The 27,842-nt window shown below is 55.7% G+C and overlaps 3 protein-coding genes across 3 annotated transcripts in view; all 3 read left to right on the top strand.

The window, feature by feature from the left end:
* OBSCN (obscurin, cytoskeletal calmodulin and titin-interacting RhoGEF) overlaps positions 1-8,448 on the top strand; it is a 131,585-nt gene extending 123,137 nt beyond the window's left edge. Inside the window, exons 75-84 of the mRNA XM_076068730.1 lie at positions 179-343; positions 1,148-1,306; positions 1,677-1,872; positions 3,120-3,233; positions 3,578-3,745; positions 4,140-4,242; positions 4,600-4,732; positions 5,352-5,448; positions 6,632-6,674; positions 7,563-8,448. Coding sequence (XP_075924845.1) covers positions 179-343; positions 1,148-1,306; positions 1,677-1,872; positions 3,120-3,233; positions 3,578-3,745; positions 4,140-4,242; positions 4,600-4,732; positions 5,352-5,448; positions 6,632-6,674; positions 7,563-8,448 — 2,064 coding nt within the window. The remainder of the gene's footprint in view (positions 1-178; positions 344-1,147; positions 1,307-1,676; positions 1,873-3,119; positions 3,234-3,577; positions 3,746-4,139; positions 4,243-4,599; positions 4,733-5,351; positions 5,449-6,631; positions 6,675-7,562) is intronic.
* Positions 8,449-8,457: 9 nt separating this feature from the next.
* On the top strand, positions 8,458-10,609 carry LOC142925638 (myosin light chain kinase, smooth muscle-like). Its single transcript, XM_076068751.1, has one exon. It carries the CDS (start codon positions 8,880-8,882, stop codon positions 9,489-9,491), a length of 612 nt encoding a protein of 203 aa, XP_075924866.1. The 5' UTR covers positions 8,458-8,879; the 3' UTR covers positions 9,492-10,609.
* Positions 10,610-15,245: 4,636 nt separating this feature from the next.
* The window catches only part of LOC116950644 (uncharacterized), a 47,472-nt gene continuing 34,875 nt past the window's right edge, over positions 15,246-27,842 (top strand). The window contains exons 1-7 of the mRNA XM_076068507.1: positions 15,246-15,396; positions 16,891-17,013; positions 21,456-21,623; positions 23,022-23,250; positions 23,735-25,293; positions 26,523-26,707; positions 27,320-27,408. Of these exons, the coding sequence (XP_075924622.1) occupies positions 15,246-15,396; positions 16,891-17,013; positions 21,456-21,623; positions 23,022-23,250; positions 23,735-25,293; positions 26,523-26,707; positions 27,320-27,408 (2,504 nt within the window). The remainder of the gene's footprint in view (positions 15,397-16,890; positions 17,014-21,455; positions 21,624-23,021; positions 23,251-23,734; positions 25,294-26,522; positions 26,708-27,319; positions 27,409-27,842) is intronic.

The following is a 27,842-nucleotide window of genomic DNA, read 5'->3' as shown; positions in this document are numbered from 1 at the left end:
CACACACACACGCGCACACGTATTCACAGTACACGCACAGTTTGGATTATTTTTTGACAAAAAACACGGCAGCGTCCCCCGTCGCCACCACCGCAATGTACTTGGAAAACCCAACAAAAACACAGACGCAATAACGTACGACGAGCGGAGGAGGTCACGTAACGCCCATGTGCCACAGGAGCTGATCAGGCGGAGAGCCGACCGGGGGGGCGACTGCGCGCAGCTCCAGGAGGCCTACGCGCTGGTGGCCGCGGTGCCGCGCCGTGCCGAGGACCAGGTGCATCTCTCCATGATGGAGGGGGCGCCCAGCGACCTGCCGGACCTGGGGGCGCTCGTCCGGCAGGCACGTGGCCCATGCACAGCGACAGCAGGATGTCAAAATTGTGAAAAGTTTATTTGTTGATAAACAACGTCATTATTGGTACGCTCGGGATAAATTATACAGTTTAATGTTTGGATTTTAACCGGTGCGGCGTCACTGGCTAGCACACGACTTGAGTTCGATTCCTAGCCACGGCTAACATCAGTGGCGAGTGGTATCGGAACTGGGCTTGCGGCCTTGCCCCCCGCTCCCCCACCATGCAACCCCCAGCCCTTTCGTCAACTCGCCGTGACAGCGTGGAGAAGAATGGTCAAGCAACGCTCATCACCAACACAGGGCGAGGAGGCCGCTGTCGAACAGTGTTTTGACAAAGGCTGTAAATAATAATAATGAAGCGGGGAGGCAGAGCTGTGAGTGAGACCACGTGTCAGGGGTTAGGGGGTGGCCAAGTCCGGAGTAACGTCCACACGGTGCGTGCGCTTAGAAGCTCGCGGTTGCCCTTTAGCGTTGGCGCCTTAATGAGCACCCTCAAGAAGGTCAGCTGAGCACGCTATTTTCAGCTGCACGCCCCCAGCTTGAGGGACGTTTTACAAATTCCAGAAACTCTTTAGTGACGCCTTAGAAGCCACAGGTGTCGGGGCAACTGGTGGCTCCGCTGCGATTCCCCTCGTGTTTGTATATTGCGGGCCGGTCCGTATCACCGTGTGCACGCGGTCGTGCGCATCTCTGTATGAGGTGCTCGCTAACAGCGTCCTTATCGCCCAACAGTCCGTGCAAGGCTATACGAGGCTCTTTGTCTCTGTGTGCGCGCGGTCGCGCCCGCAGGACACGTTTGTGGTGTGGGAGGGGCGGCCGAGCGCGCGCGCCTCCTGGAGGGGTCGAGTGCGACACCTCTTCCTCTTCCCTACGCACCTGCTCATCTGCAAGCCGCAGCGCGGCAGCGGCGCGGACTCCATCGTCTTCCTGTGCCGCCACAACCTGCCGGTGAGGCGTCCCACGGCTCGGCATGCTGTGGCGGCCTGGGATTTACTTTTGCGCGATTTACAGTTGTGTGTTTTTTAATGACCGTGACCAAATCCTCCGGGATGATCCTGGTCTCGTCAAGACCTCGGAAGCTAAGCATGGTGGAGCCTGGATAGTGCTTGGATGGGCGACCACCACCGTGCATGAGCCAGGTGCTACAGGCTGCTGCGGGACTACGTTCAGCAAATCCATTCCTGTATTTACTATGATCCGACATCTGTCCTTTCCGCCTTCACCAACCCACACTGACCAGAGTGGTGAAGTATGGTCAAACTTCCTGCGCAGCACAGGGATGTACTCATCCCCCCCCCCCCCCCCCCGCGGCCCGCAGCTGAGCGACGTGGAGGTGAGCGGCGCGGCGGAGACGGACGAGCGGACCCTGGAGCTGTGGGACGAGCGCGAGAGCGGCCTCGAGAAGCTGACGCTGCGGGCCCGAAGCCCCGCGCAGAAGCAGGCCTGGCTGCTGGAGCTGCGGCACCTCCAGCGCGGAATCGAGCGGCACGTGCAGGAGACGCCGGAGGCCTGGAGTACGTATCGCATGCACACGTACCCCCACGCGCCACGCACGTGCCCGTGCCGGGGTCACCGTGACACGGCCAAGCCACGGCGTGTATCGTACGTGAGAATCGTTCTTCTTCTTCTTTGGTTATTTCGGTAAAGTCACGTAGAATGAGAATAAAATAATAAAATAACACAATAAAATTCTCACGATGTTTCGGCCACAACGCAAGCGGCCGAGAATCGTTCTGTCAGATTCCGCAAAAATATTTTCATCAACGTTCCTCATTTTAATTTTAAATTGATTAGATTTTCTGACAATATATTAATTAAATAACGGACATAATTACAAACGAAGACATCATTCCTTACAAACGACAAAGAGATCCATCTCTATGAAGCTGTCGTATCGATAGATAGGAAAATCCAGGCTGAGCTCTGGAAACGAAGGCCCTGAGAGAATCCGCACGAGAGCGAGCGACTCGTGAGAACGAGCGACTCGTGAGAAGGAGCGACTCATGAGAACGACTCGTGAGAACGAGCGACTCGTGAGAAGGAGCGACTCGTGAGAACGAGCGACTCGTGACAACGAGCGACTCGTGAGAAGGAGCGACGCGTGAGAACGACTCGTGAGAATGAGCGACTCGTGAGAGCGAGCGACTCGTGAGAAGGAGCGACTCGTGACAACGAGCGACTCGTGAGAAGGAGCGACGCGTGAGAACGACTCGTGAGAACGAGCGACTCGTGAGAGCGAGCGACTCGTGAGAACGAGCGACTCGTGAGAAGGAGCGACTCGTGAGAACGAGCGACTCGTGAGAGCGAGCGACTCGTGAGAAGGAGCGACTCGTGAGAACGAGCGACTCGTGAGAACGACTCGTGAGAACGAGCGACTCGTGAGAACGAGCAACTCGTGAGAACGAGCGACGCGTGAGAGCGAGCGACTCGTGAGAACGAGCGACTCGTGAGAACGAGCGACGCGTGAGAACGAACGACTCGTGAGAACGAGCGACTCGTGAGAAGGAGCGACGCGTGAGAACGAACGACTCGTGAGAACGAGCAACTCGTGAGAACGAGCGACTCGTGAAAACGAGCGACGCGTGAGAGCGAGCGACGCGTGAGAACGAGTGACTCGTGAGAACGAGCGACTCGTGAGAACGAGCGACTCGTGAGAACGAGTGACTCGTGAGAACGAGCGACTCGTGAGAACGAGTGACTCGTGAGAACGAGCGACTCGTGAGAACGAGCGACGCGTGTGCTGTGTGGGTGATGTGCGCAGCGCCGCCCGAGTTCGTGGAGCCGCTGTCGGACTGCACGGTGCGGGCGGGCGACATCGCCACCCTGCGGTGCCGCGTGTCAGGCTCGCCCAGACCGGTCATCACCTGGTATCGAGGTAACGCACAGCCCCAACAACTCCCGTCAACTCCTCGCCGCGCCGACTGCATCTCCTTCAAATCGCTGAGCAACCGAGCGAGAGAGAGGGAACGAACGAGAGCGTATGCACCGCTGCTGCTCACTGCCGGCCAAATCTCGTGACGTTTCACCCATTCGGAGGTGACACGAGAATCACGTGAACCGGCGTAGCGATCGAACGGGTCGTGTTGACAGAGAGGGACCCTCCAAGTTGTTGCATCCGTCGCTGACCGGCCACCTTGGCCCCCCACCCCCCACCGTGTGCATGCTTGTGTGCGCGTGCGTGCGCGTGTACGTACGTGTGCGCGTGCGTGCACTGCACAGACGAGCGGCCACTGGAGATGGAGGACCGCATCTCGCTGAACGAGGACGAGCGGCGTGGCTGCCGGCTGCTCGTGATCCGCGTGTGTGCCTCCGACGCCGGTCACTACAGCTGCGTCGCCAACAGCCCCGCCGGCACGGCGCGCTCCACCGCCCGCCTGAACGTGCTCGGTGAGCCGGGAACGCCCCTCGGTGGCCAGCAGATGCTCGATTCAGAACGACGACAACCGCCGTTCCCCACCAAAGTGGCGGTGACGTCGCCATATAGCGCTTCGCCGGGCTGGGTGTACTTTGAGGCCGCGTGAAGTGTGGAAAGGCTCGCTGGCAGATGGCTGCGAGATGAGATGAACCGCCTGACCTCAAAATGACGTCAGACCTCGATATGCCCTTATCCACACGAGCTCCGACCCACGCGCTCCGACCCACGTGCACCCGAACACTTCCCAGGCCCACACTCCCATCGCTCCTGGATTCACGTACGCCAGACGCGCAGACGCGGTGCGTTCGCGCGCTCGCTCGCTGTGACCGCGCCGTCTCTCCCCGCCGCTCCCTGCCGTCCCGACAGTGCCTCCCCGTTTCAAGACGCCGCTGAGCAGTGCTGCGCTGGAAGAGGGCGAGGACGTCAGCTTTAGCTGCCAGGTCACGGGGGAGCCCTTCCCGCTCGCCAGGTGACTTGAATAGTTTCCCCCGCTACGCTGAGATAACAGAATAGCAATGCTTCACCAATTGTGTGCGCGAGAGTGCATTCTCAAACGTACGAATCCGTAGTTACGCCTCATCTAACTGCACGCAAGCATCTCGCCCTTCGGCAATGAGCGATGTCCGAAACCCGCTCCTTCGCCGACTCGTACTGAACCAGTGTGGTGAAGTACGGTCAAACAACCAGCGTGACTGGAACGGCATTGAAAGGCCTTAATTCAGCGGCGGATAAATTAATCTTCGTGTAAACATTGCGCCCGCCCCGACTAACGAGCGGCCCCTTTGTGTCTTCGGACGCCGCGGGGGTGGGGGGGGTTGGCGCGCAGGTGGCTCAAGGATGGCGAGGAGGTGTGCGCTGGCGACGAGCGGCTACGAACCCAGAGCGATGAGGAGCGCGGCCGCCTCAGCCTCACCGTGCAGCGGGCGAGCAAGGCCGACGCGGGCAAATACAGCTGCCTGGTGAGCTCCTGGCGGTGGCGTGCTCACCCACAGGAGTGTAATCTCCCCTTCGCCTTCCCAGAGTTCGTAAGCTGAGTTCGAGCCGAGGATTCCAGTGAGAGCATTTGTGCTCACGGCTCTCGCTCTGTCGTTTGTTGTTCTGCTCATCGCCGAGAACGGTGAAGCTCGTCCACTCTCTGCGATTCTGAGCTCCGCTGTAGCGTTGACTGGCACAATGACTTCCCGGTTACATTTACAATGCTGCCTGCCCATCTTTGTCTACCGTTTCCCTGGCCGATGACAAAGGTCGTGTTGAATGCTTTGTGGGTGTGGAATAGCATGCGATGGTTCATTAAGGGTAGATGTCACCAATTGACATATTCATTGTTTTGCAAAAAGTTTGTAAGGTTGAAGGCCAACACGAGCGCAGCAGTAGCACGTCAAGCTTAGATACTGCAATTTTACAATTCTCCATCATTTATGGGACTCGATAACAATTTAGCTGCTGTGCCGTCTCCAACAGAGGGAACCGCTCAGGCCGAGTGGCTTGGCCACGTTCCCCTTTGCCGTTGGTCAGTGAGAACGAGCGAAGTGAACGAGGTTGTCGTCGTGGTGGTGGTGTTCTCTCCGTTGCCCCCAGCTGGTGAACGCGGCGGGCGAGGCAAGGGACTCGGCGGAGCTGTATGTGCCCGTGCCCGTGCGGGCTCCCGGTGCCAGCCAGGCCGTGCTGGTGGAGGGTGAGGCCACCTCCCTCCCCCCCCCCCGTCCCCGAAGGCTCAACGCACACGGGGGCCGCTCGCTGAGTGTTGAGCACGCGGCGTCATTGGGGCCGTTCAGCGGTCACTTCCGAATCCACACAGAAAGCGATGACTCCGAGTGTGTGGATTAGAAGCCACGCCAAGGGCTCTCAGAAGTAGTTCTGTGATACTCTCTGGTTCTTTCGGTAAAGTCACGTAGATGAAGATGGGCGCTTGCGTTGCGACCGAAACGTCGTGTTTTCTTTTATTATTCTTTCAACCTACGTGACTTTACCGAAAGAACCAGAGAGTATGGATTCCTGCAGTCACGAAAGCTTCGAATCAAGATTAGTTCTGTGATATCCGCTTCTGCGGGCCATTCTCGATTACTCGATTCGTGAGTCGGTAGCGAGAGCACAATCGGGATCACGCTGGGGAAGTCACAACTTTATTTTCACTCTCCTCTGCCTGCAAATCAATGAATTGTCACAATCGTTGATTCTCCTCGCCTCATTGTCCCCGTGTCCTTTGTAGTGATTCCTATTTTATAAGCTTAAATGTAATTTGCAAATAATTTACAGAAATTGCAATCACGCGAACCAATGCACACCTCGCAAGTAAAATCATATTTAATGCATTGCTACCTGCTTAATAAACAAAAATGTGAGGTTTCTCTTCAAGTAAGAATTGGTTTTCTTGGATACTGCCGGTTCCTCATTCTCAACAGAGGTTGAGTCAAACACCACAAGCAGGACTCTCCAAAAAAAAGGAAGCTTGAGACTCAGTGAAGGAAGACGTCTATACAGATGCTGTAGCTTCTAGCTCTTACTATTATACAAGATACTTTTTTTTAAAAATGGTAACACTTCTTAGCATTTGCAACAACACCACGTGACATGTGCTACCCCCGGGGCTCTGGAGACCACTTGGAGAAGATTCCAGGCAACGTGTTGACAATTCTGCCTAAGTGGAAGCTATTAACAAACATTTGTTATCATGTTACAGTGTATTACTTGTTCTTTTTTCATGAAAAACGATAGTCCCATATATATGTTCACATTCTTTGAAGCACCCTGTATAATGAGTGCTCAGTTGTGAAAACTCACTCTTAAAGATGGTATTTCACTAATTGTGCTCTCTTGTGAACAAATGGCAAATCGTGCCCTCTGCTGTTTTCCCACAGTAACCGAACAGGAGACCAGGTTGCCCAAGAAGACGGTGATCATGTGAGTTGATTTTGTTCTCGCACTGGCGAGCATTTCCCGTCACAACACAAAGTTCGCAAGCAATCACCGCTCGCGTTCGGGAGCTCTGCTGATGGAATATTCAAAGGCACAGCACGTGGTGTCACTTGCTTTAATGCTTCGCGATTTGATTTGATCATGTATTTGGGTAGAATGCCACGAAGTGACAGGCATTCGTTCGATTGCACACTTGGGATTTCTCTGAATTTGAACTTCCCGAACAGCACTCACTGTGCCTCATGACTTGGGCAGGACACATTGCTAGAAGGGATGATGACAGATGGACGATTACACTGCTGATGGAATACAACATACAATCACTGCCAGCACTGCTTGAGTCAGCTGTGTGTGTAGGAGCGAGCCGACTGTGGCATCGCAAGGTCACGAGGGATGGCGACGTCACAGGGAGGCAGTGGCTAGCTTTGGCTGCGTGTCCCTGACTATCGGACAACTAGTTTTAAACTTGTTTAATAATTAAAACTTTATCAATTTATTATTTTATTCTCATTCTACGTGACTTTACCGAAAGAACCAAAGAAAATTAAGACTTTAATTCACGAGTTATGATGGTCAGACTCTGCGTTGACATCACCGGAGGGCTATTGTGGCGCACCTACCCCTGACTTTGTGTGTTATTTTAAACAAAGCTTTGAACTCGTGTCAGAAATCCCAGAAAACAGAGCCAATGTACATCTCTACTAGCGCCATTTGGTGGTGTGGGCTGCGTTTAAGTCATTGCACAATACACAAGACCGTGGTGATTCTGGAGGATCAGAGTTTGGGAAGGGAGCTGTTTTATAATCGCGTGCCTTGAATAAAACGACGATGCGACGAACGTCACTGGTCCGGTTCCCCCATGTGCACTGACAGCGAGGAGACCATCACGACCATCGTCAAGAGCCCCAGGCTCAAGCGGCGCCCGGCACCGGCAGCGAGGACGCCCTCTCCGCTGGTGGCGCTGGCAGCCCCGCAGCCTCGGACAGTGCCCGACGGAGGCCAGGGAGGCGGCCCCGAGGGGGCACGGCTCGGCCAGTGTCGGCCCACGGAGGGAGCCCTCGAGGCAGAGGAAGAAGCGACGTGCCCGCCGGTGGCCGCGGCGGCGACCGCGGCCCAAGCAGAGGCCCTCCGGCCAAAGCGGGTGGCGGAAACGCCGGCGGCGGCACCGCCGCCGCTGCAGACGGTGACCGAATCGGCGGAGGTCGCGTCCGGGCAGGGCCCGGCGCGGCAGGAGGCGAGCGACGCGCAGAAAGAAAACTGGTTCGAGGTGGAAGAGGTCATCGAGGTCAGGGTGAAGAAGACTCCCCGAGCGAAGGGCTCAAAGAAGCTCTCGTCCTCGGACCGCCAGAAGCGGCGCTCCAAGTCGACCGACCAGCTGCACAAGGTGAACGTGGACAAGTCGAGCAGCCTGCAGGACCTGGCCCACGCGAGCAGCGAGCCCGAGGAGCGGCCGCCGGCGCTCGTGACAACAGCGGCGGTCGGGGCGCCCTCCGGCGGCCGCCTCGCCGCACGCGACGCCGGCAGTCGGCCCGAGCCGCTCCTCATCTCGGAGGCGGCGGCGGCGGAGGAAGGAGGAGCAGGAGGTTCGACTCACCTCTCGGAGGTGCACGCGTGGGTGTCCCACGGCGGAGGGCGGCGCAGCTCGTCGGGCGTCAGCGGAACAGTCGGGAAGACGATCACGCTGCAATTTGACACTGGCCGGGGCTTACTAGGCTCGGCTAAAAATAGCGGGCAGCCCGAGCCTCCGCCCAGCGAGTAGCGGGCCACCAGCGGCACTCGCTTGGGCAGCGGCGGAGGCTTCGCCATGGAAAAGCCTCCGCGCGAGTCGTAGAAGTGGCGTCGCCGTTTTGTTGTTTTTTTCCATGGTGCAGATTTGCGTTGTGCGTCACGTGATTTTGTTGCGGTGTTCTGTGTAGCCCGGGTAGCAAATCGTAAATCTGTAATAAATTTTTATTGTTCTAATTATTTTGTACCCAGAAAGAAAAAAAATCACGCGGAGTTATTGAAAGCAACGGGCCTGCGTTACCCCGAGGTCGCTGTTTGTTTGTCGTAAACTGCAGTTGGTTATCGCCTCTGAACGAGTCCATGAAAACGCGACATCCAGGGCCTGCGACTGTCCACACACACACACGAGAGAGAAGAGTTCGTGTTAGCGAGACGTAGCGGAAACTTACAAGAAGAGCCGGCGAGATGCAAGAAGAATCCTCCTCACTCGCGTCGAGACGGGGGTGCGAGGCGGGAGGAGCTCCCCCGGAGCGTCCCGGCTCCTCCGCTAGCCCGAGCCTCCCTGCGAAGCGACCATGGGTACAGCAGCAACAGCAGCAGCAACAGCAGCAGCAGCAGGCGTACCCCGAGCAAGATCAGCTGGGACCGACCAGCAACGGCGCCCAGGGTTCCATGCAACAACAGCGGCAGCAGCATCAGGTGGTGGGGGAGTCGAACCTAATCCCGCCAGAGGAACGGCCCCAGCCACCCTCGTTCCTCCGCAGCCTGCGCAGCTCGGCCATCGGCGCCGGCTGCGACATTAAGTTGCGGGTGACCGTCACCGGCAACCCGCGGCCGCAACTCGCGTGGCACAAAGACAACGCGCCCGTGGGCGGCGGTGGCCACGGGGCGAGCCAGGAGGAGGAGGAGGAGTACGGTTGCCTCTGGATACGCGACTGTCAACCGGGCGACTCGGGCAGCTACACCTGCGTTGCAAGCAACTCCGCCGGCGCGGCGCGAACGACTGCCCGACTTACGGTCATTGCACCGCAAGGTAGAGAGCGGCTCACGCTAAGTACCCCCAACACTGGCGGCTAACATCAGCGTCGTGCCGTTACAGCCGCCACGACACCCGAACGCGAATGTCAATCGGCGAAATGTTTTGTCGCGTTAAGAGCACACGGGGTGCCGATGTCGTTGCGAGCACGGCACACGGGCGTGTTGGGAGGGCAAATGCACGACACTTACAATGTTGAGTACGACGTTTCGCCAGTAATTACAACTCGCATCATGCTCGTTGTAATTACGCGATCTAACCCAAAGCAAACCACTCCCCCCCCCCCTATATTGTTGATTATAATGATCGCGAAATGCATTGATTATAATGGTCGCCAGCAACCTGGCGCGGACGTTTAGCGAATGCTCCCGCCCGAACGAGTCGCCCGAGTTGAATTTCTTTGCCGGCGACGGTTGCTGGCGACTGTTGCGCTCGAATTGGGGGGGACCGGCCTGGGCCAGCAACGGCTCTAGGACGGCACCTCGATGAATCGCCCGACTCGCGATCCACTCATTGTTTAGTCGTTACAGTCGTAACACGCGCACGCGAATGCGAGGAGGAATGCATGCAGGGGAGGAGGGATCGATAACAACCATGCCCACCACCCCCCACACACGATCGATAACCATGCCTCCCCCCCACACTCTCAACCGGTGCTGCCCGCTTACTCCTTCTCTCCCAGTCCCCTATCGCCAACCCGGCACGAGTCAAGTTAATGGCCAAACAGCCCCAACGCAGCAGCAGCTGACCACCGAGGCGTCGCTGTGCATTGTACTCGTTCTGCAACGCGCACGTCGCTTGTGGCCGGGGGTGGTGGTGGGTGCAGGGCCAACCCCGCATCCACCGCAGTGTCACCAGCAAGGGCCACGTACGGCGGCGTCGAGTGTTTGTCGCAGGTGGAGCGAGCGTCGTGTGGCCTCGTGGCCGCGGTGGCGGCTCCTCTGACCCTGCCACGCTCGAACGGCAAATCCCGGGGTGGGGGGGGGGGTGGAACGTCGCCTGCTTGGGAGTCTGCGACGCGACCGTGGAATGTAAAAAAAGCCCAGCGCGGAACCTCTCTGATGATGATGATTATTATTATTCGCCGAGTTCTTGATTTGCAGTGATTTATTAAAAGTGAAAAGGGGGTGGGCGAACGGGAGGCCCCTGGCGAATCTAACGTGTGTGTTTGATGTCGTCTGATGTTTGTCGCATCTCGAGTGGCGGGGGCGGGGTTTGGGTTGAGCAGGGGGGAAAGGGGGGCGAGGGATATTGGGGGCACCACCGCTGGGGTTCGAGGTGCGACTTGGAGGTGGCGGTCCTCGCACCGCGAACCCAACTTCGCGCACCGCTGTTGGACAAACATCCACATTCAGCAGCAGCAGCACGCTTGGTTTTACCCACTGGTTCTCGATCGCTAAACAAATGTATAATGTTAATACATAAAGAGGGTTTGGTGAAACAAAGCAGTTGTAACTTACGTGCCCCTGCTTCAATTTGTTTTCAATTATTTACCTTCTAAAAATAAAACCTGCCCATGTCTCGCACCCGCCAGAAAGGGTATTATGCATAGCGAGCATCCAGTGAGGTTTTCGATGGGTAAACATGGTTCATAAAGACAACAACAATAGGCCTAACCATTTAAGCAAATCACGCGAAGCTACAGCACTGTGCACAATGAGTGTGCTCGGGAGCAGCGTCCACGTGTGACACCGGGGTGATTGAGGAGACCTGAGGCGTGGCTCTCGAGTGTGCAGGCGGTGCAACTGCGACACTGTACCGGGGCCCACAGACCCAGAGGGGGCCAGCAGGCGCCGGGCCACGTGGGGGGGGGGGTCGTGGGAAGGGCGCCCCCTTTGGTTCCCAGCGCCCACTAGAACCACGCTTTGTGCCACTTGCGCGCCCACAATTAAACGTCGCGATTGTTCGTATCTTGCCCGCAGCCGATCGTGCGTCATTTCCCATCGCTGGGAGCGGGCTTCGGAGGGAGGGAGGGAACTTTCCAAAGGTGATTGGCCGCCCCTTGAAGGGCTGTTGATGTTGGTGCGCGCAGGGCCCCGATGTCACCACGGAGGGCCGGCACCCCGCACCTGCCGCGCTGTCAGCTCGGCGCTATTTTTGAGGCTGCGCGGTGCGGCGGGGGGCGGCGAGGCTCTGGGGCCAGACCCCGCCGCCCGGTTTAGCCGACCCCCGCCGCACCCCCTGCTGCTGCTGCTGAGCCGCGGGAGTTTGCCTCGGCAGCTACAGCAGCAGCAGCAGCATTATGATCATCATTCCGCAACGAATTGTGGAGAAACATCGATTCAGCTGCCCATCGCGATATTGTTGTACATCATCAGCATCAGCATCGCCGCGCGCCGCGGGATGGTCATTAGCTGTGCGCGCTGTGTGCTGATGCAGCTGTTGGCTCAGTGCAAGGATTGAGATGGTACAGGCGAAGCAGTGTAGACGGTGGGACAGAGAGAGAGAGAGGGAGTTCAAATGAGACAACAAGACTACAGACAGGACTGACGAGACCAGTGAGAGGCATCGAGAAAAAAACGAAACAGACGCGAAAAAATAATACCGACGACAAAAGGTACAGACGAGAGTACAAAACAGAACATGAGACAGGACAGACAACGGAACCACACAGCACAAACAGTCGAGACGGTGATCACGGACGCAACACAGCCCAAACACCAATGGTAGATTCCAGAATTTGTTATTTGGTGACCCCAACAATCGTGGCAGTCCCCGTGAGCGGTGAATTGTGAGACGCGCGGGTCGAGGAGCGTGGCACGCGCACGCCTCGTGGCCCTGCGTGTGTGCCGGCGCGCTCATCATGATGATCATGATGATAACCGGCTTCTCGGGTCGAAACTCAGTTGATGGTATCAGCGCGGTCATCCATTTTCCCCCGGACACCCTTGCACAACGAGGTCTTCCTCCTCAGAGCATTTGTCAAGGTGAAATAATTTAACATCTCCAAAAATATATCGCGCAGATAACCCCACCGCGCCACGTTCGGTCCTGCACCGAATTTGGCGAAGCGCCCCACGCCGGTGAGCTCCGCTCCTTGCGCGAGATTTTCGGATTTGTCCTCCGTCTCGTGGCGTGAGGCCGATAGCGCAAGCGGGCTGGATGCATTTGGGCCAGCAGGCGATCGAGAATTCCCGAGAGGCGGCGCGCGCTGTTTGCGCGTGCCGCGTGTGTCTTGAGTGGGCAGCCGTGGCCCGATGACACCGGATCCGAGCGCGATGTAAAATTAGCACCGCGTGGGCTGGCGATGCGCTTGCTTCTTCACGCGTCGCTCTCTGCGTGGACGCTGCAGTTGGGCATTGTAAGCGACCTTCAAGAGTCCATTTGGTCATGGATGGGCGCAGTTGTTGGTAAAGTTATTGTCACTTGTGGTTAAAGTTGACTTGAAATAAATATGCCGTGAAGAGCAATTGCGACTTGCGCCAGCGAACTTGGTCTGCTCACTCCCCTCACTCGAGCTGGTGATGAGAATCGTGCACTCCTAGCTGTTTAGCACGAGAGACTTGAACACAGTTTAGAAGTTCAGGCTGTCTCTGTCCTATTCGTGAAATCAACATACCTCCGTGGTTGTGATTTTCTCAAAATCAAATATCTAGCTTTTCAAATTTTCTAGCTTAAAGCATCGACACGGAATGGCAGCGAAAGGCGAGTACGCTACCAAGAAGTCACTCTCCGTGGAGATGGATCGAGGATTCAGGAGTGGAAATGGTGGCAGCGTTGGACTGTGAGGCATAGTGAGGGGAAGCCTTCATCCAACAGTGGATAATGGTTGTTGATGATCATGACGAACATGCATAGGCCCGACTTTAGTTGTGTCAAATGTCAACTCTCGAGCCCTTCTAGAACATTTTTAGTACGTACGTCAATCGTTCGGTCACAATGGTCTACATGTGTCAGACGGTGACTCGTGTATGGGTAAGTGGAATTTTTTAAAGTGGTGAGCAGTTGCTTAATTGGAAGCCAGAACTCCCATAAGAGTGTGTTCGTGTGCTAAATTCAAGATGGGAAAATAGTTTCGGGCCAAGACGCAGAGCGGACTGTGCCTGCCGAGCTGTAGCGAAGGCAGTTGACATTTGACCTCCATCAGATTACAAAATAAATTATGCCCCAAATAAAAGTTTGACCTTTAAACTCAGTTTCTGCTGATCCTTGCATGTGCTACTCGCGAGCTAGCCCAGGCGCGTGTTTATGGTGAACGCTACGCGGCGTGGAATGCGGCGGCTTAAATCGGCCACGTTACGCGCTCTGTACGTACACCGCACCGGCATGGGCAGCTGGGCAGGGCTATTCATAGGGCGTGACGCGTCCGCTGCTGATGCTCATGCGCGAGTCCGCGTGTGTTTAAGAGGCCTTTTGCATTGCACCGATTGGAGCGGTGGGTACGGAAACCGGTGCAGCACACTCCAGAAACGAAGACGCGACAAGGTGCAGGGGGACGCAGACGGTCTGAATGCGGTGCCAACGGAACGCTGTGGCCCCACTCCCCAACCGACTGGCCAACCAGCCACGAGCATTGTCCCTAACAGTGACCCTTGCGGAAAAATAAGTGGCCAATCGGATATTAATCGACAACCAAAAGCGAGCGAACTGAACATTCAGTGACTCGCACTTGCTCTAACAGTAACGCTGGCAAAAAACAAACTAGCCAATCAGCCACGAATACCCAGCCAACCACAACCACCTGGCCAACCAGTCACGAGCCCTAGCACTGACCCCTAACCCAACCCCTGATCCAATCAACATCACTTCACCAGGGACCCCCTTTCACTTTTGATTGGATTTTAAGTTTTTGGGGGCACAGCGGCAAAAGTGCCACATCTGAGCCAATTATGAATACACTGCCGCTTCATTTACAGTGACCACGCTGAATGAAATAACACAAAACATACAAAAGTCAGTCTGTGCATAACAAAAACACATTCTGGCCAGTGGCATTTCCTAAGTGTTTTGTTTGAAACACTAGCTTATGGCTAGTGTTTCAAACAAAATTGTTAAAGCTGGAAAACCCTGGATTCGTTTCAACTCTCTGGGTCTCATCAGCAGAGTGTAAGGGCTGTTTAGAGTAAATCCAAATCCCGAAGCTTTACTCTGGAACAGTAGTGACTCAAGGGTCCAGCCTGAGGAGGCAATAAAGTCCGACTCGGGTTTTCCAGTCTCAGGCGACCGACACACGCAGGTGGATTCATTGAGAACATGGAATGCGCTGGCAGTGGCTTCATCGACGGCGCCTTCTCCACTAGATGGGAGAACACAGCCCACGCGGCTTCCCAGGAGAACTGTTCTGGTGGGGGCCCAGCACCGGTTGAGCATCAACACCATCACCAACCTTCTATGTGTTACACTTAGAAATGCCACTGGGTAAATTTTCACGGTTGTGGTGTATAAGTTGCCTGATGTGTGTTTTGGGTTTTACTGCACATCCTATATTCCTGAAGAACCTCCCAGCACGTGAAACAAAACGTCGGACATCATGCCAAAACGATACATGGTACAACTCGAAAACAAATCAGAAAGTTAACAATTAGTCCATCTGTACGCGCTACCGCCTGAGACTGGAGCCACGAACCGCCACTGATCGGACGAGAAAACGATTTATTTATGCAGAGAGACAGATCGTTGTGTGCGTGTTGTCACTCACACGTGGTAATAAGACCAACACTCTTCATTTAATATACTTTATATTTGGAAAAAAAACACAACCTATGTTGGACGCAGCTGCGTGCTTCAGATAAACGAAACTGTCCCCGCGGGGGTAAAGAAGGCGCGCGCGTGTGGCCGGGCGTCGCGGGTGGCAAATGGGCGGCCGCGGTTTTTATTCCACGAGCTCTGCCAAAAGCGACATCGACCGCTTCGGATGTCTCCTCTGGGGCTCGCGGAACAAGCTTGGAGCCGCAAGGCAGCCTAGCGCCACGACCAGGGCCCGTCGATTCGACCGGTCCTGCCAAGGTCAGCCGAGAAGGGATCGCATTTAACCGATTTCCACAGATTTCGTTTCAATACGTGCCACGCTTGCTTGTGGTCACGATCCAACTCGGTTTATACAAGTGAAGGCGTTCGTTCAATGATGTGGTGCCAATGGACAGCCAAACTATAGTAAATATGCACCACAACAAACACAAACAGCTCCTATCCTCGACTCTGTATTTCACGAGAACACCGTCATAACACAATTTGATTATTGTTGGCATGAGCCACGTTCATGGGCCCCATCGTGAAAACTCTGCTTATATGGTGACGAGAGACAGACCTAGCAGCAGTGAGCATTGGTGACTGTTGTGCTGGTGAGTCCTAATAGGATGGAACCGGTCCCTCTCTCTCTTCTCACTACTGCTGCAGCTGTCAGTCGGTCACATTTGGTTCTATTTATTCTGGTCGTGACCAAAGACATGATGACCACAATGCACGTCTTCAGGAACCGATAATGGTTATTTGCATACTCTTTGGTTATCTCGGTAAAGTCACGTAGGTAGAAAAATTAAATAATATATCACGACGTTTCGATTTCAACACAAGCGGTCGTTCTCAGGCATGTTGCACAAACACTGAGTGCTTTTTGCACATTTCTGTGTGCTCTTTGCAACTCAAGCTCTCATCCTAAAATGCATTTTGTTCTTCAATCTCAAGATGCTGCCCTCACCAGTAGGACGTGTGCCCTGGGGAACGTATGATTTTTAATATTGATTTAATAGAGAAACAAAAAATGAGACTGTCATATCGAGGCAGGGAGTCAACAGCACGGATGGCTGGGGCAAGAGAGTTCCAGACGATGGGAGCAGCAGAGGAGAATAAGCAACCTCCCACTGAGGAAAGGTTGACTGGGGGCTTTCGACAGCAAACCCTGGCTGTATGAATGTCAAACCTCTATCCCACCGTACGTAGCCAACCGTGCTAATGGGAGGTGCGCGGGAAGGATAAAGAAAACTGGTGGTGCAGAGAGTGTGCGGAGGGCAGTAGAGTGAGATATAGGATCGTGGATATGGCGAGCTGCTCTTGAAGTCGACCTGGAGTTGGATTGAGAGCCAGTGGAGGCATTGGAGAAGACGCAGGAGCAGAGTTGCTGTTCACCCCTTGGCAACTGACGGAGTGGCGGCGGAAAACGCAGCGTGGAGCTGACAGTGCTGAGCACTGGAAGTCTGATTCGGACCTTGGCAGCGCTGACTGATGAGCGATTTCATTGGAGCCTTCCAGATCTGGGTAGATACTGAGGCCATGCAACAGATTTTAAAATAACTGTCGGGCAGTCCAATATAGTGCCTTGGTGACGTTACCGCATTGACATGTTAAGACGTCATCACGACTATCGATTTAATGCATCGGCCCGGGCGACCAAACTTCCCCATGACATCGGGTGGACAATTTTTTGGTGGTCACTGTCGCGTTTTGAGCATCGCCGCTCCCCGTTCGTCCATTCCATGAGTCGCGTGCCCCCTTGGCCCGCAGCTTTCACGGTCCCCGCGAGACGCGGCCAGGCGACCCCCGTGACCCCGAGCGCGCCGCGACGCCAAGCACGGTCCAAGACGCCAGCCTCGGTGATGCGCGCCACGCCGCGTGGTGTGCGGCGAGGTCGGCTCTCTTGATGACGGCTGCGCAGGGCTCTCTGGCGTCATCAGCCGAGGCATACGCCATCGGCGAACGCGCCCCCCTCCCCCGCCCGTATATCACCGACCCGCAGTTACCGGCGTGGTGAAGCATGGTTCAAATAAACCCGCATGCACGGGACGACGTTGGGAGGCCCTGAGCATCGATTGCCATTTCAGCTGTGCCCATCGTCACAAGCGAGCGCGTTCCGCATAGGACCCGGGATGGATGTCAGCGCCGGCACCGCACCTACCGCGCCCCCCCCTCCCCCCCATCATCATCCTCTCGCCGCTACTGCCGAGTCCCCCCTCTCTCTCTGACAGCTGCGCATTCCACCCCGCGAGGCTCTCGGAGCCGGCGATTTGTTCCAGAGAAGGCGTCGTAAATAACCTCCCACACTGGCGGCCGGGGCCGTGCGCTGCCTGCAGGTCAGGTGGGCGGCGAGCTCCACCTCGGGGTTTGGAATCGTAGCAACGCGCACGGCACGCCTGTCCACTGCTGGATGAGGGCCTCCCCAATCCATCACTATCATCAGCAGCAGCCATGGTCACTCCACTGCTGGATGAGGGCCTCCCCCCATGCCGTGCGGGGTCGTGGTGGTTATTTGATGATTTAATTCAACTTCCCCGTGCTGATCAATTCGGGTTGGAGAATCTGTGGAGCATGGAAGTGGAAACATCGAAGTACCGAACAACACTTTGATTTTTGCTGCACTGCTTTGCCCACAACAAAGACCCACCCAGACTCAGCCCCCTGCTTGGCTTGCGAGATCTGACGAGATCGCGGACGAGATCGACGCATTCCAGTTGATCTGGTCATCGGCGCGGCGCCATGACCGATAATATAATCGATCAATGAATCAATGACGGCGAGTCAATGGGCACGTGGTGGCAATGGTGAGTGTGGTGGCGAGCTTGGCGTTGGTGGGACGGTGAGGCCCTCGACGTGGAAGGCTGCGGGTGGCTGACAAAACTGATTTCTTGAGAACCGCTTTGTGTGCCAATCTTGACTCGAAGCTTTCGTGACTGAAAGAATTCATATTCTTTGGGTCTTTCGGAAAAGTCACTCAGATAGGTTCAATTACGACGTTTCGATCGCAACACAAGCAGGTTGTAGTTTTTTTTTATAATGTTCTTACCTTTCTACGCGACTTTACCGAAAGACCCAGACTGGCAATGCGCCTTGTGCGTGTTTAGTTTGTCGTGTGTCCCCCCCGCCCCTCCCGACCTGCACGGTTGGCTACGTACGGTGCGAAAGAAGTTCAACATACATGTGCGTACACAGGCCGCGCGTTGCGCTCAGTGTAAGGGGGACGCGTGGTGCTGGCGGTGGTCGCAGCAGAGTGCAGGTGGGTGGTGGGTGCGTGTTAAACTTCTTGCGCGCCGTACCGATGAGCAAACCGCGCTAATCGGAGGTGGTTGTCGCTTTTCGGGATTTATTATCCGATTCAACAATAATCCTCTCTGGCTTGTTGCGCTGCCTCGCCTGGGCTGGAGCGGTGGCGCAGTGGTTAGCGCGCTGCGCTTTGAACCTGCCGACCCTCGCCAACCCCATTCATCGACCTGGACTGACCCAGGCGTGGGGAGGGCCTCATCCAGCGGTAAATTGACGAAAGGCGCAATAAGATGTACAAAGATTGCCTGTATAGCCTTGAACAGGCAAGTGCTGGTAGCGAACTCATATTAAGGCCAGAATGGCACACGAGTGGTTGGGTGGCCAACACCACGCCCGGCCGCCTTTGTCTCCCCGATGCTGATGTTTACACCTCACACCAGGTACTTACTCATTTAAGGCTGAGTCGATCTAGGGGAGGCCCGGGACCGGTTCAGATAATCGTCGCTGGCGTTGGCCATCAGCGGAAATCGAACTCGGGTCGCCGGGTTCGTAGCGCAGCGCCCTACCCGTTGCACTACCGCTCCCTCACACACAGAGACAGACACACACAGACAGACACACACACACAGACACACACAGACACACAGAGACAGACACACACAGAGACAGACAGACACACACACAGACACACACAGAGACAGACACACACAGACAGACACACACAGACACACACAGACACACAGAGACAGACACACACACAGACACACACAGAGACAGACACAGACACAGACACACACACAGAGACATAGAAAGACACACAGACAGACACACAGACAGACAAACACAGACACACAGAAAAACACACATAGACACACAAAAAGACAGACACAGAGACAGACACACACAGAGACAGGCAGACACACAGACAGACAGACATACACAGAGACAGACATACAGACAGACACACACACAGAGACATAGAAAGACACACAGACAGACAGACAGACACACAGACACACACAGACACACAGAAAGACACACACACAGACACACACAGACACACACAGAGACAGACAGATACACACACAGACACATTCAGACAGACACAGAGACAGACACAGACAGACACAGGGACAGACATAGACAGACAGACACACACAGACACACATACACAGACAGACACACACAGACAGACACACACAGAGACAGACACACACAGAGACAGACAAAGACAGACACACACAGACAGACACACACAGAGACAGACAGACACACACAGACACACACAGACAGACACACACAGACACACACAGACACATACACAGACAGACACACACAGACACACAGACACTCACAGACAGACACACACAGACACACACAGACACACAGACACAGACAGACACACACAGAGACACACAGACACACACACATAGACAGACGTGTGTGTAACAAGCTCGCGTGACGGGCAGAGCGCTGGCTAAAGCGGCACTGTGACCACGAGACACGGGCTGCAGCTGCAGCAGCAGGATGATGATGATGATTCTACTGCTGCTGCTGCTCCTGCAGCTGCAGCAGCAGCAGGATGAAGATGATGATGATTCTACTGCTGCTGCTCCTACAGCTGCAGCAGCAGGATGATGATGATTCTACTGCTGCTGCTCTTGCGGCTGCAGCAGCAGCAGGATGATGATGATGATTCTACTGCTGCTGCTCTTGCAGCTGCAGTAGCAGGATGATGTTGATGATTCTACTGCTGCTGCTGCAGCTGCAGTAGCAGCAGGAAGATGATGATGATGATTCTACTGCTGCTGCTCCTGCAGCTGCAGTAGCAGCAGCAGGATGATGATTCTACTACTGCTGCTCCTGCAGCTGCAGTAGCAGGATGATGATTCTACTGCTGCTGCTCCTGCAGTAGCAGCAGGATGATGATTCTACTGCTGCTGCTGCTCCTGCAGCTGCAGTAGCAGCAGCAGTAGAATCATCATCATCCTGCTGCTACTGCAGTCGCAAGAGCAGCAGCAGTAGAATCGTCAACATCATCCTGCTGCTACTGCAGCTGCAGGAGCAGCAGTAGTAGAATCATCAACATCATCCTGCTGCTACTGCAGCTGCAGGAGCAGCAGCAGTAGAATCATCAACATCATCCTGCTGCTACTGCAGCTGCAGGAGCAGCAGTAGTAGAATCATCAACATCATCCTGCTGCTGCTGCAGCCGCAAGAGCAGCAGCAGTAGAATCATCATCATCCTGCTGCTGCTGCTGCTGCTGCAGCTCCGGTTCATCCGCGCCCCCACCCCGCGTCACTGATCCCCCCCTCTGGGGCTCTTTACCCAAAAACAACTCCAGCGACGAGCAGCGAGAACAAGCAGCAGCACCACCAGGCTGTGCGTCGTGACAGACAGGGAACAAGCCAGACACCCCCACGCCTCCATCCCACTTCTCGTCTGCACTCGCGAAATAGAACAGGGACAATAAGTCCCGCAGTCAATTCTCACGCGAGTGATTTTACGTGGGTTCGAATGGACAAATCTGCGCGTGGTCACCGTGCCGATGGCCACTGCGCGTCTGTGGGTCCCGACCATCACGACCCACGCCCGGAGCGGATCCCACGACGGTCAACAACACTTTTTGCCAATGCAGAGTGCTTTGTGCTGTTCACCTGCTATAGTGGCGTGGCCATTCACAATCTCCCACCAGTTTTTACACGCGGCTTTACCCGCGTTTTTACGAGCAGCACTTAACCATTGACCATCGGTTACCTCCGTCATCTTTGAATGAGTGAACAATCTCCTATGGAGGCTGGATGTTTGCTTGTGCCTTTGGATAAATGTTGAAAATAATAATTTACAGGCCTGCTGGTTGCAATATGAGCCTCAATGTACCATAATCAGCCACGATCTATCCACTGCTTGATGGAGGCCTCACGAGCTGATTTCATCGCTCCATCTCCACGGAGGATGTGCTGGAACTCGGGCGCGTTACCTCCTTCGGCCGTCACTCCGTCTTTGCTCTCGACCATTATTATTATCATCAACAACCATTATCCTAACCATCTGTATTAGCGTATGATTTTTTTGCACAACACGTGAGCAGTCAAGTACAGTGCCCGCGTTCCACGAGACACACTTGAACGCATCCCGTGCGTGAAATTGATCCGCGCCGTCGCCGCGTGTCGCCCGTGCTCAGAGCGGGAGGAGTGCCTGATCGAGGCGCCGCCACCTCGTGGGTCTGGGCTCGACTCCCGGTCACGCCACCCTCCCGGTAAGATCCCTCCTCTCCGAGCTCCCTCGCCCTCTCACGGGGAGGGACACTGCGTAGGGCAAGGGGGTGGGGAACCTTTTTTTCTGCCAAGGGCCATTTGGATATTGATATAACATCATTCGCGGGCCATACAAAATTATCAACTTAAAAATTAGCCTGTTATATTTGGTCAAACATTTAATTGACTCGCCTCTAATGTGATGGCTGGAACTGCTTCTCTTTGGCGAGGCGTGTGATGTTAGCTGCTGTTGATGATGTTGCTACTCGCAACTGCTTTTCCAGGTTTGCGCCTAGATTTATTGAATTTCGAGTCCCACCTGCGGTTGCCTTGGCAGGGCCAGAGACCAAATTATTTCGCGGGCCTCATACGGCACGCGGGCTGGACGTTCCCTATTCCTGGCATAGGCGATGGGACGCAGCGGTGACGGTGATCGAGACACTGCTTGCGAGATCACTTCCATCGCACGCCAGCCGCAGCATTCGCCCTGCCACAGGGGATTGTTGTGGGCACGTAGCAGTTAAACCAATCTTTGTTGAATAATCATCGGAGCCGAGCGTTAGCTGTATAACGTGAAAGACCACACTTGATGTGATTACTTTTGGTGTGTATTCATTGGTGACCGGGCTGAAACCATCAACTGGCTACACTTAAGAACCCGGTTTTAATCATGGGTGGATGGAACCCAGTTTTGAACCCAGGATCTCAGCGTTGTCAGCTTGGCACTCTCTAACCCCAGGAACCGCGCGGTCACCCCCACAGAAAGTAATTCCTAACGGTAGTCCTCATCTTTATTGCTCATCTTCTTCACGTGCCACTGGTCCACGTGCCACTGGTTCACGTGCCACCGGTCCACGTGCCACCGGTCCACGTGCCACCGATTCACGTGCCACCGGTCCACGTGCCACCGGTTCATGTGCCACCGATTCACGTGCCACCGATTCACGTGCCACCGGTCCACGTGTGATACGGCCAACGCAGCTTCGGGGCCTCCGGCCCGAAGACCTGGGAACGAGTTTCCAGCTCACGTTCGGGATCCATTCCTGAGCCTGAGCCAGATTTGCAAGAGACTTGAAACGGCGCAGTTCCAAAGAGCTTGCAACGTGTGATGGGTGTGCATTCGTGATAGACTGGACTCACAAGAGTTCGCGATAAGAAACGCTCAAACTTGCTTTGTAAGTTTCAATGTATGTCTGATGTGTGTGTGTGATGACAATGCTTGCATGCATGCGTCCATATGCATGGGTGTGTACGCGTGTGTCTGTGTGAATGTGTATGCGCATGTGTCTGCGTGAATGTGTGTACCCGTGTGCGTGCGTGTATGTGTGTGCGCGTGTGTGTGTCTGCGTGTATGTGCGCGCGCGTGTGCGATGACGACGCTGGCGCACGCCGATCGCAAGACGTGGACGCGCAGCGAGTGCCGCTGGGATGGGGCGGCGCGACGGGCCGTGCCTTCACCCCGGACTCGGCGGGGGGCGACCCGGCGCGGGGGCCGTACGGCAGCCGACCCGGCAGCAGGATCCGCACGCCGGACTTCGGCCGGGGCCCCGCGCGCATCGAGTGGGGGCCCGAAAACCAGGCCATCGAGGGGGTCATCCTGTACGGAAGCACGCTGGTGCACCGCTCGGGGTACGCGCCCAGCGAGCGGCGGAGTCGAGTTAAAACCCCACCACACTGTGGTCGTCCCTTGCCTTTTGTAGAAGCAGGTGAGAGCTCTCTGAGCCCAGGCCGTGGCAGGGTGAGGTGCAGGTGAGGGCTCACTGAGCCCAGGCCGTGGCAGGGTGAGGTCCCCGTTACTTGCACGCTGCAGAATCAGAGCCCAATGGATTGATGTGGAAAACAACACCATACATGCAAACAAAATAGTGAAATAAAAATAACAATACGATGCAACACTTGACAATACATTGGAATACTGACAACAGTAACACGTTTTAAAATAACTGACATTTCAAACTGTAATCAAAGTTATTTCTATGCACCCAGAGTGCACACCAAGTTAAACCAAGCAGAAACCTCAGAAACCATTGTCACCGGCACTGTTTGTTGCTCTGCACTCTTGAGACGCTGCGCGACGTTGGGCACACAGCGAGCGTGGGTTGTCGTCGTCCAGTCCCTACAGAGTGCGAGGACCGTCGGAGTACGGAGTCCGCCCCGCGCGGTCCCCGTCGGAGCGAGTCGCCAGCCCCGCCGTCACCTCGCAAGCGGTGCCGGAGGACGTCGACAGCGGCGGCGTTGTCAAGACGACCACGGCGACGCCGGTGACGCCGCACCGCAAGACGGAGACCCCGGCGAGCTACCAGGACGTGGTGCCCAACGAGCTGGACGAGCGGAGGGGCGCGGGGGCGAGGCACCCCGCGCCGCACGGGGCCCGGATCCCCCCGCACGCCCACCCGCCGCTGCCCCTGCGCAGGCGTCTGGAGACAAAAAGGGACGCGGCGGCGGCCGGTACGGCGTCCGAGGCTCCCAGGGAGATGTTTTATCGAGGCGGCGTGAGGATGCCTTCCAAAATCCAAGACAAGCTCAAACTGCCCGACTGGCAGCGGCTGGCGTCGTCGTCCCCCAGCCAGCCGGCGACGAGGAAGATTCCGCTGTTCAGCTTGTGGAGGAGCCGGTCTTTCGACCAGTTGCCGACCGTTCCGCCGGTCAGCAAAGCCCCGAGTTATTCGAAGGTCTATTCACCGCAGTTGGCCAGGAGGCACGGCAAAGATGGGGAAAACGCCCAAGACGCCCCGGGGAGGTTTCCCGCGAGGGGGATGAGGGAAAAGGCAGCGTCCCTCGACGACATGAGGCCCGCGACTCCAGAGCAGCGGGAAAAGCAGGAGCGCCGACGCGAGGCCGCGTCGCCGGCCTTACCGAGGAGCGGATCCTTCTCGCCGCTGCCGGGCGGCAGAACTCCGAGCCCGAGGGAAGCGTCGAGGTCTCCGAACGGGTGCCCGCAGAGGGTGCTGTCGGGACTCCCGGCCGACAAGGAAGGGAGAGGCGAGACGCGCGACCTGCCGGCGCCAAGAGAGAAACCGACGGAGAGCGACCGGCGCGAGGGGTCGACGGCGGCTCCCGCTCAGCCCGGAGCTGCCGCTGTTGCACCCTGGAGGCAGCGTCCCACGACGGCGAGGAGTGGCTCGCAGGGCAAGGATGCAAAGGGATCCAAGGCTTCGGAAGCGAAGGTTCCTGGCGACGACTCGAGGCGGCTCGGCGGAGTTGAAAAGCCCTCGGCGAAAGCGAGCAGTTCGGCGGTTCCCGCGGTCGCTTCTCGTTCACGCGTGGACGTGCACGCAGGCGCGGAGCGGGGCTCGGGCGGAACCGTAGAGGGAACGATCTCCAGCGAACCGCCGACATCCGGGAGGCAAAAGGACACTCTACCCTTAGCGGCTAAAGCCGAGGATAAAATTGACATCTCCCCAGAAGGTCATGCGAAGGCCGTCCACGCCCAAAAGCGAATGCCGGCTATCGATGGTGGAATGCCGCCGGGGCAGCAGGAGGCGGAAGCCATGGATGTGGCGGAGCAGGGAGCGTGGGACGATGATCAGAGGCTGTCGAACAAGCGCTTTGCAGAGCCCAAAGAGCAAATCGATGAGAAGAGGAGGAGAATCGCCGGCGCCGTGCCCCAGGCCGACGAAGATGCGGGCCCCACGTTACACCCTTCAGAAGAACATTTGGATGTGGACAGAGGTACGTTCACGGACGCGTTGGGGACACCACATCGTTTTACCTGTGTGTTCCTCATGTGAAATAATGTGGTATTGTTGGGTCACTCTAATATATACCATTATTTGAATGCATTATATTGCACTAAAACACCGTCAAGTTGCGCGACAGCTTCCATAATTAAATATGCAACGGAAAAACGTCTTCATTCCACTATAATTGTAATGTTTTTAAATAAATCAATTAAGAATTGAGGTCAAAACGACGAAAGTAGCCCTATGCCCAAATAAGCATCGGGCGTTTGCTCATTTCTGTTTCTGTCCTGAGCGAGCGGTGGAAATGCCACGTTGCTGCGATGGTGATTGGTCTTTACCCCATGTGCGAATCTGTATTTATAGCGCAGCCTAATGTGAACTTCCCACCAAGCGGTGCTCAGTTTACACACCCTAGAGGGTGTGATGGACCGAGTTGACCTGGGTTGAGATTCGGACCGTCACTCTCAGAGAGGCCCGTTGCTCCCACTCAGTGACTCTGCGTCATGGCGGCACGCAGAGCCGTCCCCTGTCGGGTAACTGGAGCAGCGTGGTTGCACCGCTTTAAATGTTTTCCGGATGGTGCTGTTGGCGTCGCGTTGTCGTGAGATGGAGTATCACTTCGAGCCTCTCGCGGCGCAGTGCAAACCCTTCGCGTCAGGGAAATAGACACCACAGAGCTACCTCGGAGTTTCCGTCCAGTGACCACCGGCCTACGCCGTAGGGGGCGGCACTTTAATCCCACGAGCTGCGAATTTGGCCCTAAATGTAGCGCGGAACAAAATTGCGAGCGGCGGGTTTTCTTTTGTGGGAACGAAATATTTGACCAGACTAAATGACCTTGATTTGAAGCTTTCGTGACTGCAGGAATCCATACTCTTTGGTTCTTTCGGTAAAGTCACGTAGGTATGAAATAAAATAAATCACGACGTTTTGGTCAGAACACAAGCATTCGTCATCAAGCCTTTTCTCACCTGATGACGGAAGCTTGCATTGCGACCGAAACGTCGTGATTTATTTTATTTTATACCTACGTGACTTTACCGAAAGAACCAAAGAGTACGGACTAAATGCCGTCAACTCTCCACGCGCCTGGCGACTTAGTCCAGTCCGCGGGCAGCCGCCTCCATTGGAACCCAGAGAGGACCTCTGCGGGGTCGGGCTGAGCGAGCGGACACCTCGCGGCCCCCCCGCTTGACGCGCTGCTCGTTTGCCCGGCAGCCTCGGCGCGGGTCCCCGCGGGCTGCGCGGCGTCGGACGAGGAGTACTTCAGCTCGGTGGAGGACTCGCGGGCGGGCGCGCGAGGAGCGGGCGTCCTCTCCGACGAGGAGGAATACTTCAGCCCCGGGCCGAGCAGCCGCCCCACGTCGCCCGCCGGGGCCCGCGCGCGGCCCCCCGAGTTCCAGGTCCGCCTCCGGTCGATGGCAGCGGCCAACTCTCCCACGTCCTGGCCGGGACGTCTCGTCGGCCCGATGGACGTGGGGATGCGTCGCGCGTGCGGTGTGAAATGTTTAGATGGGCGGGTAGGCGGCTCGTTGAAGGACTGGATAAGAAGGAAGTGCATGCCACGCGCAGCTGTGTTCATTTGGGATAAATTGGGTGGCACAATCAACCGCCCCACCAGCGATTCATTGAATTGTCACGATTCAGAGTCACAGTTCGATTCAAGAATAAGTTTTTGACATTTATTTGAACAATAGCTCCTCTAGTGGCTGCAGGAGTGATGTAAACCAATTTCAATGCAACATGCGAATGGAAGAAATGTATATATATTTTTTCACACATGCGATTGAATGGATTTAATGCACACCTAAAAAGTCTATATTCATCAATGGGCTTATGCATTGATACAGATACAGCCCTGACGTAAGCACAAATGATAAGATGGATAAGGTGTCACACCGGTGGGTGTGCGTGCGAGCGATTCATCTCACACCTCCTTGCGTGCATCGGTGTGCTTCAGGGAAGCAGCTGACCTGTCACTGCCCTGCGTTCCGACCTCGTTGTCTGTATCGCAGGTGGAGATGGCGGACCAGGAGATCGCCCAGGGCCGTGACGCCTGCTTTAGGGTGAAGGTCTCCGGGGAGCCCGCGCCGTCCGTCTCGTGGTGAGACGCGCAAGCGGACAGCGGCAGCTGCATGCTCACCTCAGCCCAGAGCGTCCGTGCTCATATCTAGAGACCTAAGGCCAATAAATGAATATTCCTAACCCGTAAACTCGCTCATATAAACTGGCAGGCTTTACTCATTTGTGAAACACAGTGTCGCCGCCACGACAACGGCATAAGTGCCTGATGCCCTAAACGAGTGGTTGGTTGAAGACTGTAATTGTATCTTCATCGGTATGTTTTAGAGCCCTGCACAGGCACACCTGTAACACAGAATTTCGGAGGCTAGAGTTAGTGGATCACACAAACATTGAGATGGCTTGGCAGCAAATGTCTTTGTTACATATGTCTGGGGCCGTGAGTGCGATTCCCTCTTGCCACATGCCAACCACTCACGAAAGAGGATTTAGATGACAGAAGATGGCAGACCAGAC

This window comes from Petromyzon marinus, chromosome 2 (assembly GCF_048934315.1).
Source record: "Petromyzon marinus isolate PM22_M1 ecotype Great Lakes invasive population chromosome 2, UKy_Petmar_22M1.pri1.0, whole genome shotgun sequence".
In the NCBI taxonomy this organism is placed as follows: Eukaryota; Metazoa; Chordata; class Hyperoartia; order Petromyzontiformes; family Petromyzontidae; genus Petromyzon; species Petromyzon marinus.
The sequence above is the reverse complement of the archived record's forward strand: the minus strand, read 5'-3'. Positions and strand labels throughout refer to the sequence as shown.